This window comes from Helianthus annuus, chromosome 10, assembly GCF_002127325.2.
Source record: "Helianthus annuus cultivar XRQ/B chromosome 10, HanXRQr2.0-SUNRISE, whole genome shotgun sequence".
Lineage (NCBI taxonomy): Eukaryota > Viridiplantae > Streptophyta > Magnoliopsida > Asterales > Asteraceae > Helianthus > Helianthus annuus.
Window position 1 is genome coordinate 85,994,030 of NC_035442.2, and position 17,746 is coordinate 86,011,775.

At 36.7% G+C, this 17,746-nt stretch overlaps 1 protein-coding gene and 2 long non-coding RNA genes across 3 annotated transcripts; 1 reads left to right on the forward strand and 2 right to left on the reverse strand.

Moving 5' to 3' along the window:
• Positions 1–3,025: 3,025 nt before the first annotated feature.
• Positions 3,026–4,667, reverse strand: LOC110885318 (myb-related protein 308). The gene is made up of 3 exons (XM_022132998.2): positions 4,276–4,667; positions 4,072–4,201; positions 3,026–3,993 (listed from the first exon to the last, which is right to left on the reverse strand). Exons 1-3 carry the CDS (start codon positions 4,406–4,408, stop codon positions 3,456–3,458), a joined length of 801 nt encoding a protein of 266 aa, XP_021988690.1. The 5' UTR covers positions 4,409–4,667; the 3' UTR covers positions 3,026–3,455.
• Positions 4,668–4,851: 184 nt separating this feature from the next.
• On the forward strand, positions 4,852–7,476 carry LOC110885319. The gene is made up of 4 exons (XR_002562094.2): positions 4,852–5,263; positions 5,339–5,400; positions 5,587–5,660; positions 7,302–7,476. It is a non-coding gene; the product is annotated as an uncharacterized LOC110885319 (long non-coding RNA).
• A 6,892-nt stretch (positions 7,477–14,368) lies between these two features.
• LOC118483292 lies at positions 14,369–17,746 on the reverse strand. The gene is made up of 3 exons (XR_004870224.1): positions 17,610–17,746; positions 16,340–16,428; positions 14,369–14,711 (listed from the first exon to the last, which is right to left on the reverse strand). It is a non-coding gene; the product is annotated as an uncharacterized LOC118483292 (long non-coding RNA).

Below are 17,746 nucleotides of genomic sequence, written 5' to 3' on the forward strand. Positions count from 1 at the left end.
TGTACGTGACTTTCTCGAGGTATTGCCTGAGGAACTACCTGGACTCCCTCATTATCGTCAAGTCGAATTCCAAATCGAGCTAACTCCCGGAGCGGCACCCATAGCTCGTGCACCTTATCGACTAGCCTAGCCGAACTGGAGGAACTTTCTACGCAATTGCAAGAACTGCTGGATAAATGTTTTATCCGTCCTAGCTCATCACCTTGGGGAGCACCATTACTCTTTGTCAAGAAGAAAGATGGCACATTTCGTATGTGTATCGACTATCGTGAGCTGAACAAAGTAACTATCAGGAACCGCTATCCACTTCCACATATCGACGATCTGTTCGACCAGCTGCAAGGGTCAAGTTATTACTCCAAGATCGACTTACGATCGGGTTATCACCAACTGAGAGTCCGCGACGAGGACATCTCTAAAACTACATTCAGGACCCGTTATGGTCACTACGAATTCCTTATCATGCCTTTTGGGATGACAAACGCACCCGCGGTCTTCATGGATCTTATGAACCGAGTGTGCAAGCCCTATCTCGACAAGTTTGTGATCGTATTCATCGACGACATCCTAATCTACTCGACATCATGTCTGTTGGTGAGTGAGTCGAAACCACGGTTCCGACTCGAGACCGCCTGGTCACGACTCGGGATCTGCTGACTCAGCCCAAGTGGGCTACACATCCTCATGACCTGGCCCACTATCCTCTTTAAGCCTACTCGAAACCCTTTAGGGTGCACCATTTTGGAAGGGTATAAAACCCTTGCAATCAGCCGACAAGAAAATGATTTGACAATCATTCTACACACAAATCCCCAAAAACATTCCCTCATCCTCTGCTATCTCTCTCTCTAACCCTCTCTCACTAGAAAACCCTAACACACCAACACCATCTCCTCCTCCTCTCGCCGGCAGTGAAGGAAGCCGAGAATTACCGATCGGAGCTCTACCTTACACTCTTTTCTACACACATTTTCACCTTCGAAACAACCGGTTAGTACATTATGTGTTTTTATGATTATCACATGATAAAGGTTCTTACTTGTTAGCAATACATGTTAAATATGCATGCTTGGTTCGAATGTTTAAGATGATGAACAATGTTTTCTTATATGATTCTATATGATTAAGTGTGTTAAAAAATGTTTAGATGATTGCTTGATAATGTTTTTCATAAAATGACTATGTATGATAAGTGCACATGATTCTGCTGGTGATGATGATTATAAGATATGGATTCTCTCCAAGTTGAACATGAACATAGTGATTCTTGAAAAACGATTCTTCACTTATTTCGAGTGATTTTGTGTACTGAAGATAGGAAAATAAGATTGTGTTTAGATGATGTGAGAAATGTGTTGCCATGCTTTAACAGAACAGTAATGATGTTGAAAACCCTAATGATGAAATGTTTGAAGATCTTGAAAATATTTGAAATATGTTGTTTTGATCCAATTTGATAGTGTACGGTAGAATAAAACATGTTAAGGAAATCTGTTTGGCTCATACAAAGTGGGGAATGTTCTTGAAAGATTCCATCAGTGGTTGCAAGTCGCAATCGCAAGGCCTCGACTCGAGACCACTAAGTGACGACTCGAAACCAGATAACACACCACAGGGGCTCGAGACCGAGTAGGTTGCGACTCGAGGACTCCTGATCTCGACTCAAAGCCTGACTCGAGACCTCAGGGTCGCGACTCAGAAATGCACGACTTGAGACCATCTGGTTACGACTCGGAACCTCGTAGTTGCCTATTTGAGTTCACAACTTTTTCTAAAAGCATGCGTTCCCGGTGGTTGGGAAAAAAATGAACAACGTTATGTCCTTGTGTGGGATACAAACAACGCTACCTCCTTGTGTGGGGTACAAACATACTTTTCTCCCCTTGTGCGGGAAACACAGTTAATTACTATTTATATTAGATGCAACAAGTGTACTAAATGATTCACAAATTTCAAGTAAGACCGCCATAATTCTAAAGTTTTGCGTCTTAACTCCGGTCACCATCTAAGTTCGAGTCAATGAAAGCTAGTGCAATAATTATAACAATGCATAAAATCCATAAACTTTAACTTATTTTCAAAAGACACCTTATCAATGAATTTCCACTAACATATTTATTGACATACAAAGTTGATAAATGTTTTCAAAATGTTATCTATGTTTAATACAATCTCTATATAATTTAAAATTATCCTTAATTACTAAGCTATCATGAGAAATATATATATATATATATATATATATATATATATATATATATATATATATATATATATATATATATATATAGGGGAAGGTTCAAATGAAAACCACTAGTTATTGTGAAAACTCAAAAACTAATTAAAAAAAGCCAAAAAAACATACAAATTTTTTTTTTGCAAACCAAATTTTGCAGGTTTTTTTATATAAACAAAAAAAAATTAAAAAAAAAAATTTTGTGTAGTGCACATGTGTAATACTGCACATGTGTATGTGTACTACACATGTGTACTACAAATTTTTTTTTTTTTTGAAAAAAAGGTTTTTTTTTTATATATAAAAACCAGCGATTTTTATAAAAAAATTGAAAAAAAAATTGTGTGTTTTTTAGGCTTTTTTTAGTTAGTTTTCGAGTTTTCACAATAAAAGTGGTTTTCATTTGAACCATCCCATATATATATATATATATATATATATATATATATACACACACACACACACATATATATAAGATTTTATAATCGAAATCATACTTAACCACCCTAAATATGTATTAGTAACACAATTTATGATTATTCATCCCCAAAGGATATCCATTTGGTAAGGTGTCCCCCTATATCCAGTGATATCCTGCAATGTGCAAGTATTAGTTGTTAATTAGAGTAGTCTAAAGAAAAAATTATGATTATAAACACATAATTTAGGAGCTGTTCAAGAACTTATATCCATATATAGATCACTGAAACATTTTACATCATTATCAATATAATTCCACTCGATTTCTTGATTACATTAGAAGTTATTTCTTAACGTATTCTACGGTGCTTGTTATAAAGTATTATTAACTTATAATCACTATAACATGTATTACATATTGGAAAATAAAAGTTCTAATTGGTCTTAGCAATATACAGTAGAAAAACTAATCATAGAAACTTTAAAGCTTCATATGAAAAAAAAGTGACTTTACTGATAAAGCGTGATCCGAACCAAACATTCAAACCTCGAGTTGATAAAAACTCGATCAACACCTGAATGGGAAAAAAAATCCTTACTCCACCACTGCTTCAGATGGTGGTGATATGGTGCTTGCGAAAAAATTGTCATAGAAGACTGGTATTACCATATGGATGGTGGTCTTGGTCGAACCCACAAACGATAACAGGTTTATGTCTTTGGGCAGTTTACTAAATATTTTTTAGATGAATAGGGAAAGAAGCTGAGAGTCAATGAGAATTGCAGTCACTTTTCAGTTTCACAACTGAACTTCATCTGTTTGTGCCATGTGCAACCCATAAAACCAGAAACTTTCTTCATCGTCAATGGGACATGGTGGATATAGAATCCCAAGCTCACGAAGAGGATTCATGAAATCATCAGCTGAGCAATTAGCACTTCCCTCGAAATCTTGCAAAAATGGTTGGGTCCAAAAATCGCAACTGTTTTCTCCAATCAGTTGCGTAGAGCATGCGTCGTCTTCCACGCCAAAACTCTTGAAGTTTATTCCGGAACAATCACTGAGAGAAAGTGATGATATAATGGATGATGATGGCAATGGAGATGTAAGAATTGGAGTGCTTTCAAGTATGGTGTGAGTAGCACCGTCCAACAATGAGTCAATATTGAATTCTCCATTTGTCGACTTATCTTCCTTACCACTACCCGTTTTCAAATTGTTTCCTACGGCTGGTTTTAATTTAAAGTTGGTTGAACGGTTCTTGAGGGATGAATGCCAGTGGTTTTTAATCTCGTTATCTGTTCTTCCTGGTAGACGTTTTGCGATGGTAGACCATCTGAATGTATCATAATTAGGCTATAAGCTTCAGAACTAGACCACCAAACTAACCTTAAAATATTTAGCAAGAGCATACCTATTTCCCAGCGATTGATGCAAATCTAGGATTAGTTCGTCCTCTTCTTGGCTAAAGTTTCCTCTTCTGACATTCGGTCGCAAATAGTTTATCCAACGCAGTCTACAACTCTTTCCACACCTTGCTAACCCTAAAACCATGAACATATGGTAGGTAAACTATATATATGTCTTTTCTTAGCAACTCAAAATAAATTGTTGTTACCTGCATGCTTGGGAAGTTGTCTCCAGTTCCAACAGCCGTAAGTGGTAACATAATCTACCAACTTCTTGTCTTCCTCAGGAGTCCATGTTCCCTTCTTAAGACCATTCTTATCACAACTTGGAGTTCTCACCATCTCTGGCTTTTTCAAATTCTAGCTACCTAATTAATGCTTAATTTGCTGTCTCTGTGTATGGATGATGCTGGTTTTAATTTCAGTGAATGATTGTGATGCTTTTATACCCATGAAACACGAACACTGGCAACGTGCATCACGATGGTAGTAATCTGGTGGTAATGATACAGTACTGTCAAAAAAGTAAAGTTGATAACGACTTGACCAAATTAAAGGTCCATCCAAGAAAATTCTTTGAAGAAACAATATCCACACACTGTCTGCCTTTTGTGTCACTCCATATTTATATAATATCTTCAACCAAAGCACCTGAATAAAATAAGATTAACTATAGGTGTTAATACTATTATGAAGATTCGTGGTAAAGCATGAAAAAAACATATTAAGATAAGAGCGTACTTGAAATATATACATATTACACAGTCTTTTCAAAACCACTATCACACGTTGAAAATCGATAACACCACTATCAATCATCTATTTTTTTTATTTATCTAATTTATATAATCTTAAACACAAAGGTCGGTGACTAGAGTGCCACCAACCAACAACTCATTTGTCTTTTTATTTACCTTTACTTTTATCTTTTCTTGAAAGTTCTATGTTTTATTTAATATTTTCTGGCTTCTTCTCTTTTTACCAGACACGTCTTTCACAAATCTCCAGACACGCCACAGTTTCTTCTTTGTTTCCTCACATTTGCACGCCATGGATCTTCAAGATGGTCTCTTCTTTGCAAGTTTTCATAAATGAGAGAGAGATCGGAAGAAGCAACAGAGATCGAGATCTCATGTCGGACAAATTGAAGATCAACGGTTTTGTGAGATCTTCAAACACGAGTACTACCCAGCGAAGGTATTCCACTTTTGATGGTTCTTTTGTATTTATTTTCTTCTACATGAAATGAACTGACCCTAAACCCTAAATCAGTGTTTCGCGTTCTCTTGCCGCTGCAATTCCTGAATTACCAGCCTTTCGACTTTAGTTCCCAAGTATGTTTGGGTCTTCACTGTTATTCAAATGATTTTGATTTGTGTGATAGAAATTTCTTATCTGTTGTAATTGATTAAGATCGGTTTGGCAAGGGCCAAGGAGGAAGAAAGAATAGGATGAGTAGAAAAAGTGGGTTGAATGAGTTGTCTATTTTTACCTTTTATAATTGCTCTTATAATTTATAGGTTATTGGAAACTTAAAGAAGCCTGATCAAATCCAAGATCAACTGTTTGTAGATCCTCTACATCAAGGAGGCTGGTAAGAAGCCTCTTCACTGTGTTATCTATTTTGTTGGTTACTATTTTTAGTGATTCCAATATATTGTTTTTTATATATCTCATCTTGAGATGCTATGTCAAAAGCTGAAACTGATATAAAATCTTAACTTGAAATCTAATCAGAAGAATATTTTTATATAAGTCTGTAATAAAACTTGGACTAGCTGATTTGTAAAAATTGGCATTGATCATGTAAGTGTAACGCTGAAATTGTATACTCAATGACACAAAAGGCGAAGGTAGTATTGGACTAGGAGTCATGTTCTGAATATAATGGTACGCATACGAATTATAAATAATTTATACATCCTTTGGTCTTTAGATTACATGAGTTTTAGGTTAAAACCTGTTAGTAATTGTGTAGTTTTGCGCTCTACAGAACTGATTTTGTAGTATTGGTTGAGAAACTTATTAGTTTTATACTCTATTTTAATGCATATAATGCCCTAATTCGTTTTATTCAATGGTTGGGATTGTTATTGGCATATAATTTTTTGTATTATTATTAACTTGCCATTGTTAATGGAGTCGTCACGTATTAAAAAAAGGTTGAAAGAACAATTTGCGATAAAGCCACAAACGTGATGTTACCGTCGCAACGCGCGGTAGGGTCAAAATTCTAGTTAAAAGTTAATATAAAAACATAAAATATATAAAAAAAAAGATAGCTCGCGAAGCTACATATGCATGTCTCATACGAAACACTGGATGCTTGCGTTTTCTCGCATAAAATTCATTTTATATATAGTAACGTGCCTATACCTAGTGATATAGTGGTATAGTGTTTGTTCTTTAAGGGTGAGGGGGCACTCTCGGTGACCCCGTGCGGGGACCATTTTTGCTGATCGGGGAGGTGTCGCCATCAAGGCGGGAGGCGAAATCGGGGTGAAGATTCGGGGAGGATGCACCGAAGAGGGGAGGAGAGAGAAGGTGGGCCCCCCATTCAATCAACCAATGAATTTTTTTTTAATAAAAAAACAAGTCACCTAAGAGGGGAGTGCCGCTATCAAATTGGGGTGTGAGGGGAGTTGACGTGACATAACCTGATTGGGTGTGCGTAAGAAAGGGGACTCCCCTCTTAGGGGAGTGCCCCCCTCACCCTAAAAAACGATATGTTTACAATTTTTTTTTGTAACTCCAATATTAGATTGGTATTTAGTTGTAAGAAATTTTATTTATCCGATGCTTATTATCTGTTTTTTGAAAAGTATAAATAAAAGAAAACTGTTAGAAATAGGATAATAAAAACTATTATTTTTACTCAATAGAAAGATGGTGAGATTTTAGTTAAATTGAAATTAAACCAATTTATAAGCTTAATTATTTTATATGTTGAAGTGTACCTTAATTTACATCGTGCTAATTCTAAGTAAATATCAGATTGAAATCATTGGGTACACGCTAATTTAATATAACGTTCTGTTTGCTCCATGCGCATATAATGTATTTATATGTGGGCATAAAGTAAAAGTGCATTAAGTTTAACGTTATTTTATTAATTTTGTAAAATAACGACGGTTAATCATACATCATGTGGTGTCGTTGATAACCGAAAGATAAGAGGGTACATGCACTAATCGGTTTTGTCCTAATTGCTGAGTGTTATGTGCCTTATGTGCAGGGCTTAATGCAAAACTACTATTGAGCCGGAGGTCTCACTGGATGTAGTCTCTCTATTCCTTTAGAGTAGAGATAAAACTGTTTACATCTTACTCTCCTCAAACTCTAAGTTAGCTTTGCTATTGATAATTTATTTCATAAAATAGATACAACCGGCTGTGAAATATTTTATTTCAACATGCACTTGATTATAAATTACTTGTAATATTTTTTAAAAACAATTACTAGTTTATACCAAATTTATATTCTTTTCGGTCCCATGTTTCGACGAGCTTTATTTGATAGTAAAATTAAAATATTAAATCAATTGAGAGATTTTAGAAGATTCAAGGTTGGTGATGGACACCCAATAAACGATGACAGATAACTTCCTGAGTCCTGACGTACACAAATACACCAAGGCTGATGTTGCCTTCCTTTTTCCTTGACATGGTGTGAATGATGTTTTCATGTGAACACTATTGCTTTTTTAAAATAGTGACGTGTTTCATATTCATTGTCTTAAATTAATACCGCTTCATATACTAGACATACCCACACTAGTACAAAAACGGAGCATTAAATAGGGTGATTTGGACTTTAAGACCGAGTCTCTAACCTCATTTTTTATTTTCAAGGCGTGTCTTAAAATAGGATACATTAGACGGGGTTTTAAAATCAGCTTTAAGACACGGAGTTAAAAACCTCGTCTAAAAATCTAAATACATTTAAAATGGGCTCTAAGACAGGGCTTTAAGGTCGGTGTCAGAAAACCCGTCTAAAAATCCAAATACATTTCTTAAAAATTATCAAAATTAATATAATAAACCGCATCTTTTAAATGTTAGACATTTTTTTTTTGTAGTTCCAAATCAAGATAATATATATACACCAATTTGAACCTTTTCAAATCAACTCAATAAACATTCAGTTCGAAAATAAACCGGTCAAATTATAATTTATTGTTAAATGTATAACAAACTACACTAAAATTCAGGAATAAGCTGTATAAGATACTACAAATAAACTACATACAAATTCCAAAATCTATATATAAAGCTAAACCAGTGAAATACCTAACTAACGAAATATTTTGCGGATCGTCTTCAACAAAATATTCATATCATTATCTATAGCCTTTCTCGTGTCGTGCCGTGTCACATCTAAAATATGTTATGGGTGGAATTCTAAGCCCATATCCTGAAAGTATATCTTGATTTTATGATGTCTGATTACGATCAGGATACCGGTCAGGATAATGGTAACATCCTGAGTCAGTATCCTGGAAGTTACTAATTATTTACTTGCAGGTCATGGTTGCAAGATCATAACGTTCACATGGACTCATTCTCCTGAAGACTCACTCTAATCAGTTGGAGAATGGACGTTGAAGCCGGAAGAACAGGTCTCCAACGTTCAAAAGGGAATATTCCGGAGCATCTCTAGTTTTAGGAGAAGTCGTTTGTTATTTGTAACAATAAATAGGAGTGCCAGATCGTAGGAACACTTCACTTCACACACAGCTCTCGAACTCTCATACATTTCTCTTGCAACTGCACGCTAACACTCATCACTTACAATCATTGTACCACTTAGTAGCGATCTGAGCATTATCCTGCACTGTATCCTAAATATTCAAGCAATAAGAAGAACAAGGCAGCCGACGATTGTCAGCTCCTGAGATTTTATGGCGGAGATCTAGATTGATCAAGGGCTTTCCTCGAATATCATGTGTCCACTTTTACTTTTTCAGCTCATTGTTTGATTATTGGTATAGTTTCATATTCTGAGGCTATATCCTGAAACTGTTTTTATAAACGAACAAACCAACATATTTCTCACAAGCATTGCTAGCACACTACCTCACAAATTAATTTGATCACTTAATTGCTTCGGTAATTTTTGACCAAAACAATTTGGCGCCCAACATGGGGCAAGTGGTGTTGTTTCTACTAAAAGCTTTGTTAAAATCACTACTTGGCTTTTTATTTTCAAAATGTTTTACACAACTATTTTCAATGGCTTCGAAATCAAACATGAGCTCTTCTTCCATGCCTGCTACAACCTCTGCTACAACCGGTTCGGTGCTTCCACCACCTCCACAGATTCAAGCTTCATCACAAGTTCAAGCTCCACCAAGGAGTGTTGAAACTCAAATATCCCAAGACACTCATCCTGCTCAAAATGTCCACATATCTGGAGTCTCAGGGAGAACTCCTATTATGGCTTTTAATGATAAAATTTTAACTTTGTTTGGTAGTATACAGGATCAGATGAAGCAACAACAGGAGACTAACCAGATAATAATGAGAGAAATGCAACTCTTGAAGTCCAACTCCAAGAGACCTGCTGAGGATATTGTCACTCCCTTGCAGCCCAGGACACTGAACTTTAGTTCAGCGGTTTATACTGAGGATAATCAGGGCAATATCCTACCAAGCCGTTCCTAGAGCAATGCTCCTGAGATACCCTCAACAGCCAGGATATCGACTGTGAGGGGCCCAGGATACGCTCCAGGATATGGCCAGAATCATCAAACTGGTAACTTATCTAATAATGTTAATACTCTTGCTACTAACAATCTTGGATCTTCGCAGGATACAGGTGTGACATCGGCGCTCTCTAGAGATCTTCAGAAGCTGAAGGATATGATATCGAGTGTACCTTGCGTGGTGCAACCTATACCAGAAGTAGCCCAGGACAGTCACATGATATCTCGGTTCGCATATCCTATATGTGATGCTGAAATCCCAAAAAGATTCCAAACTCCCAATATGAAGCTTTATGACAGGACCACGGATCCTGAGGAACATATTGCTCAATATAGGGAGAGGATGGAAATTAACCCTATTCCGTCGGATCTTAAGGAAGCATGCCTCTGCAAGGGCTTCGGCTCTACCCTAACAGGATCGGCCTTGAAGTGGCTCTTAAACGTTCCACTTCATTCAATTACATCATTTGCTCATTTGGTTAATTTGTTTAACAGTCAGTTTTCTTGCAGTAGAAGCTTTGAAAAACTAACAAGTGACCTCTACAGGATAACTCAGGGTCCTTAAGAATCCCACACCTTGACATTGCTACAGCTGTGTAAGCATTCAACATGGGATTATAAAAGGATTCCCAATTTTATCAGGATCTTGTGATGAATCCTTGCAGGAACTTAGATGAAGCTCGGAACAGGGCTTTCAGATATATCAGGCTTAAAGATGACAAGGAAATGCAAAAGAGGATGAATTCATCCTCGACATACGAATCAACAAACAGGAAATCAGAGTCCTCGTATAAACCATACCGCTCTAGGTCGTATGGTAAAAATGACAGCAAAAAAGTGAACGCTGTTGAGGATGAAGATGGCGAAGAATATCCTGAGTTGTCAGAATATTGCTTTTCTGTTAATATTCCTGAACTAATGTCGCAACCCCCGTCCCCTAATTACCCGAGAACGGGCGGCCGCGTCCAGTTTCAGTGGTATCGGTGTTTATCATTTTGGCAGCGGAAATTACATCAGGACCGTAGTTAGGAAATATTTTATCAGAGGAAAATACCACACTTTTATAATATTAAACACGTGGAAAAATCCCAAGTTTTAAGTACACACATTTTCATAGGGATAAACCTCATTTTATTTAATAAAAATATCTCTTCATTTTAGGTACTTTATAGCCACTTTTTCGAGCCTTCAGTGCTGTCCAACTGGCTTCTATTTGGCTTTCACATTTTGTTACCTGAAACGCGTTTAAAAACATTTTGTCAGTGGGAAATACTGGTGAACGAATCTCAGTTTAATTAAGTTAAGTAAAACCATTGTACAGTATTGAGGGTGGTCGCGCAATTACATTTGTTTCCATCTACTTTAATTACCACCCACGGTACTATCAACCCGACTTGTGGTCATGTTACACTCACAATGTAGTAACAAATTTTGTATACAAAACCCCAACATACCGACGATAATTGTAGAATACAAATACTAAATCACTGTTTAATATATTATTAATTAAGTGAGGTTTTGTAAAAACAATTCGCAAAAAGGAGATTACTCACATTGCTGTCTTAGGGTTTTCCTTAAGGATTTCTTGGTGATTATCTATTAAATACACAAATGCACACGTGTTAGTATAATAACCCAATATTTACAATAGCAATATCCTCCCCGAGACGGCATTCCAACGACTACGTCAGGCAGAACCACGACAGCCGTTACCGAACCCTGGATCAATCGGGCAGCGTATCTAATACGTAACCGGGGTTATGATACTTACAACGAGCCCGAAAATCACTTTGACTATATAGAAATTCGAGGGAGAAAGATTTGTGAGCGAGTTCGAATGATCAGCCGATGGCCTCTATTTATAGGGCCTGATTTCAGGTTCCTCGCGACCCACGAAGGATGTATGTCACACCCAGACCACGTTAAAACAACAAACCGTGGCGGAAACGTCAGGGAGTGTTGCAACAGAATTATTGTTCCACAACCATGGTAACCAAATGTTTCGTTTTATTGAATTATTATGTAATGTACATTGTCTTTAAACCAAAAAAAACAAACTACATATTGTTTATAACTGTTTTTAAGTCACTAAGGCCTCGTCCAGGTCCTATGTGACACAAGCTTCCTAGCAAGCAACATCAAGCAATACCACCTGAAACACATGTAAAAATAAAGTCAGCAAGGAAATGCTGGCGAGTACATAGGTTTTATAAGAGTATCGGATTCATGGCTCGTTTATATGTTGCAGTACCTCGTTAGACTACAAGAGTCAAAAGTACAAACCTCGTTTTGAAAAGGGTATTGCAACATAATTACCCAACTCAAATCGAATTGGTTATAGTTTATAAAATCTCGTAGCCATGATTCTTAACCCAAAAACATTTGTTTTAGTAAACCAAATCGTAAGTTGTTTCGTAAAAACTCGTTAATAGAACTCGTATGGTTTATATCATTTCGAAAAAACCTCGTTGTGTGACATCGTTTCAAATCGTTTCCCAAGTGAACTAAATAATGATACGCAATGTAATATGATAGAAGCACATATATATAAGATGTACCAGCGGCGTATCTACCATGCTTATATCATGCAACACCCGTCCCATTATCTAATCACTACCCAAAACCAATCGCTTATCCAAATCGTTTATCTCATTTAAGTCGTCTCAAATCGTTTAACTCGTCCCAAAATCGTGTTCGTTTTAAATTGTGAAACTACTTTTGGTCGTCTCGTTAATAACATTCAAACCTTCGTGACTCGACTATCTCGCTTCTCGTATTAACAAACCACCAACGGGTAAGTTAACAATCACAGATTCGGTCGTTACCTACATAACCCCCACACATAACCATGGGTGTAGTCTGATAACGGGATTTGTCAGATCCTATGGTACCATAACCTAATACTGGTCGGTTCGGCCAAAATTAATGAATGTCATTCGTTATGTAACTACAACCAACAAGTTCGTTCACATTATTGAAATCGTTATTAGTTTTTGAAATCATCTTAATCGTTTTTGAAATCGTTTTTGAAACCAACAACTAAACCATCTTAATCGTTTTTGAAATCATCGTTTAAACCTTGAAATCAACAACTAAACCATCTTAATCGTTTTTGAAATCATCGTTTAAACCTTGAAACCATTTTGTACATATGAATCACCCCAAAACAATTGAAAACAGAAAAATAGGGGAACTATGTACTCACATTGAAGTGCAAAGTATCCTCAATTTAAAGAACACAACAAGCTCAATTAAACCAAGGAAACTCAAGCAGCACCTAATAATCGAATCACTAGTCAAACAATAGACGCCTAAATCGGAAGATTCGGATAGAATGAGGTCTTGTAAATCAAATGAGTATTGAAACTCATGTGATACGGTTTAACAAAGCCTACATCCTAAATTGAAACCTAACCTAAGTGCTTTCGACCCGATACGACCCATTAAGGTAGCTTACGCTACTTTAACGCGTCGTGCGCGCAAATGCGCGTTCAAGACGTCTAACTTGTCCTATGACAAGTTTATATGCCTAAACATGTTTAAATAGGTTGCATAATGAGTTTAGGTGACAAAAGTTAGGTTACATATGCTTAAAATCCAATTATGCATGAAAAGGGCATTTTGGTAAATTACCTAAGGCATATAATATACCTATCATACAACTACTTAAACTAGGTGACCATAAGGTATAACCTCGGAAGGTTATTCCCTATGCAACTATGGTCACTAAACATGCTTGGTCGGATCCTAATGATCAACCAAACGGGTCGAGTTCGAAAGTCTAAGCGGTGGTTTAGACCGCTTGACTTACGACTCTAAACAAGCACTAAACTAAAAGTGACGAGCTAAGCATGTTAAAACATGCTTAACTAAGTTAGAAAACAAGTTTTGATATCAAAACAAAGTGTTTTGATACCAAGAGTAGTTTGGTTGCAAAATACGCTTAAATGCGCATTTTGACCGAAACTACGACTCGTCACTACGCCTAGTCAATGTGGTAATCAGTAGGTATAATCAATAAGGACTATAACCATCGTGATTACGCTCACGTTGCGAAGTTCAAACGAACTTCTCGTTGACCATCTCGTGGTCAAAGCTGAAAGTCAAACAGAGTTTCACTTTTAAGCTAGAAAGCGATAAAAGAACGAAAGAGGACTTACAAAGGGTCCAAATAGATTTGGTTCTAAGTATTCTCAGGTAGGTAGTGAAATATCACAACCACTTAGAGAAATCTCAGACCAAATGTGAGGAAAATGAATGAGGGACATGGCCTTATATAGTTTTTCGCAAACCGTTAGGATCATTTCTTGGCAAGGAGGGAATGATCTAGGCCATACAAATGTTAAGGACTGATTGGGGGACTTGTTCTCCACACAAACCAGCCCATAGCATGAAAAACCATTGATCAAAACCATCAAAATCGAGCTAAATGACCAGATTCAATGTTTCTGTGCTGTAACATTGACACGGGCCGCGTAAAGGCAAGGCCTGGTGTAACGCCCTAAAACGTAATACCTTAAAATGACGCAGCGGAAAATTTGGGCCTTTAAAATTTCTTTCTATCTTAGTCCTGTATCATACTTGGGGTTCGTTACTAGAAATTTTTAAAGTTAATTAAAGGGTTTACATCGTTCGTTCTGAATTTTCACATCAATTACATATACGTGTTTGAGCTACGTGACTACTCTTCCCGTACAATTTTTGCCCTTGACTCGATCTTCAATCCTCCAATGCTTTAAACCGACGAAAGACCGTGTAACCTACATTCACCACAAACATGCACATCATTAAAATTTGATAATCTACATTCATAATCTATCATACATAATTAATTGACCACGCCGCGATCTTTCTATGTGTGCCAGACTTTTCGATTATCCTTCCGAGTACAATCTTTCATTCCAATTCCTCAAAACTTCACGATGGACTACCATAGCATACCTGCAAATCTCATTTCATTCTCAAGGCACATGATTAGTAACTTAGTGCTCATACATATTAAGGCTATGTACACATATATACTAGCCCCATTCCCTCATGTACAATTAATACTACATCGTACCTACGCACATCCGTACGTGCACTTTTGGTCACATACTACACACACACATCATACGTACATACATACTTACATGTACCCGCGCATACCCCCATACCTCAAAACATACATGCCTGCATTCATTCGTATCTTCATATATTCACCAATACATATCTACACATGTACCTACCTTCATGCACTCCTACATTCATGTCTACGATCACACGTACTCCTATACATACACTAATATACATTTGCATACGCACACACATTTCTATACTTCCACATATATACATACATACACTTCCACATACGCACTTACATTCGTACATCTCTACACACATGCATACATACACATCTACATACGAACATATCTCTCCTACATCTTAACATACAAGCATATTCTATACATACCTTTATACATACGTATATACACATCTACACGCATAAATACCCTTCCTACATTGTTACATACGTGCATATTCTCGTACATATCTATACACTTCTACATACGTACCTACATTCATGTCTCTACTTGCATGCATTCATACACATCTACATATGAACATACCTTCCCGCGATCTTTACACACATGCATATACTTATACCTATCTTTATACATACGCACATACTTTAACGATCATGTACTAGATCACACGTACCTCTTACATGATCATATGTTATTAATATGGGTCTTAGTCTTAGCTTTTTGACCTATCAACATTTAAGAACCATCAGAATCATGTTTGGAAAATCCGCCGTAGTCCACGGATATCAAACCGAAGCCCACGGTACGTCAATTAACTTAAATAACGAAGTTTCAGCTTTTGGGACTTGGGAAGGCCGTCGCCGACGCCCCTAGGGCCGTCGGCGACGGGCCTTGCATTTACCCGTAGCCCAAAAACCCGTAGACAGGAAATTAACCCGTCAGCACAAAAATGGTTTTTCCCTTGCCCGTCGGCGACGGCCCCCCACCCGTCGGCGACGCCCTCTAGAATCTGCAGTTTTCTGCAGATTCGTTTCGTCGTCCGTACGCACTAAAACGTGCGTATCTTTTGAACCGTTTACCCGTTTGACCTCCCGTTTCTTCCTACATGCTTGTAAATTCGCATTCTACCATGTGGACTTGAAATCCCATATCCGAATTAAGGAAATTCTTAACTTGTGAACTATCGACTTATTATTCATTTATGACTTGTTTGACCCGTTCATATTTTCTTCAACAACATATTCGATTTAGCCCAGAACTTACAAGAACATTATAGCTATAAAACCTTTACATTATCCGCACTTCCACTCACCCATTAACGTGCTTATGCCCAATCCTACCCGTCACCCGGTTACCATTCCGTAGACACTTCTTATTCTTCGTTTCATCATAACATCAAGACCTCATTTTGACCCATTACATCTACTTAGCAAAATCGTTGGTTTCATACCACCCATCCATTATTTGTCTCAACCATTATGCTAATTAACTAGAACGTAACCTTACTTAACAAATTAAGAAGTGATTCCGGAAATCACTTACCTTGTGCATCCGTGTTCGTAGCCGCTTCCTTGCCTCATCTTGACCCGTTTGCCTTCCATGCTTGAGTACGTGTTAATGTAGTTCCTATCCTTTCATGTCACCACATCCATATTCTTTGTTAGCATACAAACTCATACATATCATCCATCATTTCTAATTCATACCTTACATTAGACTTTCATTAATCAAATTTTTAACAACATAAGGCATAGATCAACAATCACATCTTTTCAAGCTCGTATAATTCTACATGTCATCATACACAACACATAATGACATAACATGTACCGTATGAGTTCTCAAGTCTTATATTCGTGTTAGGAAGCCTACCATACTATTCTCACATTCGTTGACTTTCTAGAAAGTCAACTATTAAATGTGCAAATTCTCATCCTTATAACGATACGGTTACGTTGATAAAGTTAACCATACTAATAACACTATATGCATTTCATACTCATGTTCTAGGACACACGTACGCGCATATAATTACTTACACACACATATATGTAATACATTTCATTCATACTAGCATTTTCATGTCTCTACAACTAACACTATAACACATATTAGCTAAACCAATATCGTTCCAATATTACTCCTTTATACAAATCTCATATGCTTCACATTTAGTGTACATTTACTCCATGATTTCAATTAAGAAATTATTCAAACATATGGTGAACATCATACCACTTCAGCCTAGAGTACAACCTTCTAATGCACACCTTTTACCAAATCATATAACCAACCAAAAATCATACATGTATTTCATCTAAAATATATTTCTCATGTTCAATTATAACCAATTACATGACATCCAAATATTATACATTTTCATCCATTACATGCATTCAATCTCATCTAGAAATATCACCTAGACATTTCATCAAACACTTGGTGTGCATACCACTATCTAAGCATAATGTACAAGTATTTCATGCCTCACTTCCAACTTCATGATTTCATTCATCAACACCACTAAACATCAAGTAACTCATATCATGCTCAATTTATCTAACAAGAATTCATCATATACCACATCATACATCGAAATTACACAAGAATTGAACATGGATAATTCATTCATATCACCATCCCTACCACTACAAGTGGGTTTTATGTCAAAGCATCAAATGACATCAAAATCTTGTATAATTCATGTTCTATATGATGCTTATAACATATATTCAGACCCAATTCATACTAATTCGTGACTCCATCATAACCCACTTCATACGAAATTACCAAATCATAAATTACAACTTACCAAGTGATTTATAGGGCTAGATGATCATGAATTCATGTACATGCATTAGATCCGAGCTGAATTTCCCTCTCAATTTGATGATTTTTGTGAAACTAGGGTTGAACCCCTTTTTCTCCTTCCTGACCATCGACACACAC

Bases quoted from the DNA above. Each gene is read 5' to 3' on its own strand.
- LOC110885318 (XM_022132998.2), bottom strand. From the start codon at position 4,408: ATGGTGAGAACTCCAAGTTGTGATAAGAATGGTCTTAAGAAGGGAACA. The intron at 4,202-4,275 runs GTAACAACAATT...TCATGGTTTTAG, and splicing joins ACAACTTCCCAAGCATGCAG to GGTTAGCAAGGTGTGGAAAG. The intron at 3,994-4,071 runs GTATGCTCTTGC...TGATACATTCAG, and splicing joins CATCAATCGCTGGGAAATAG to ATGGTCTACCATCGCAAAAC.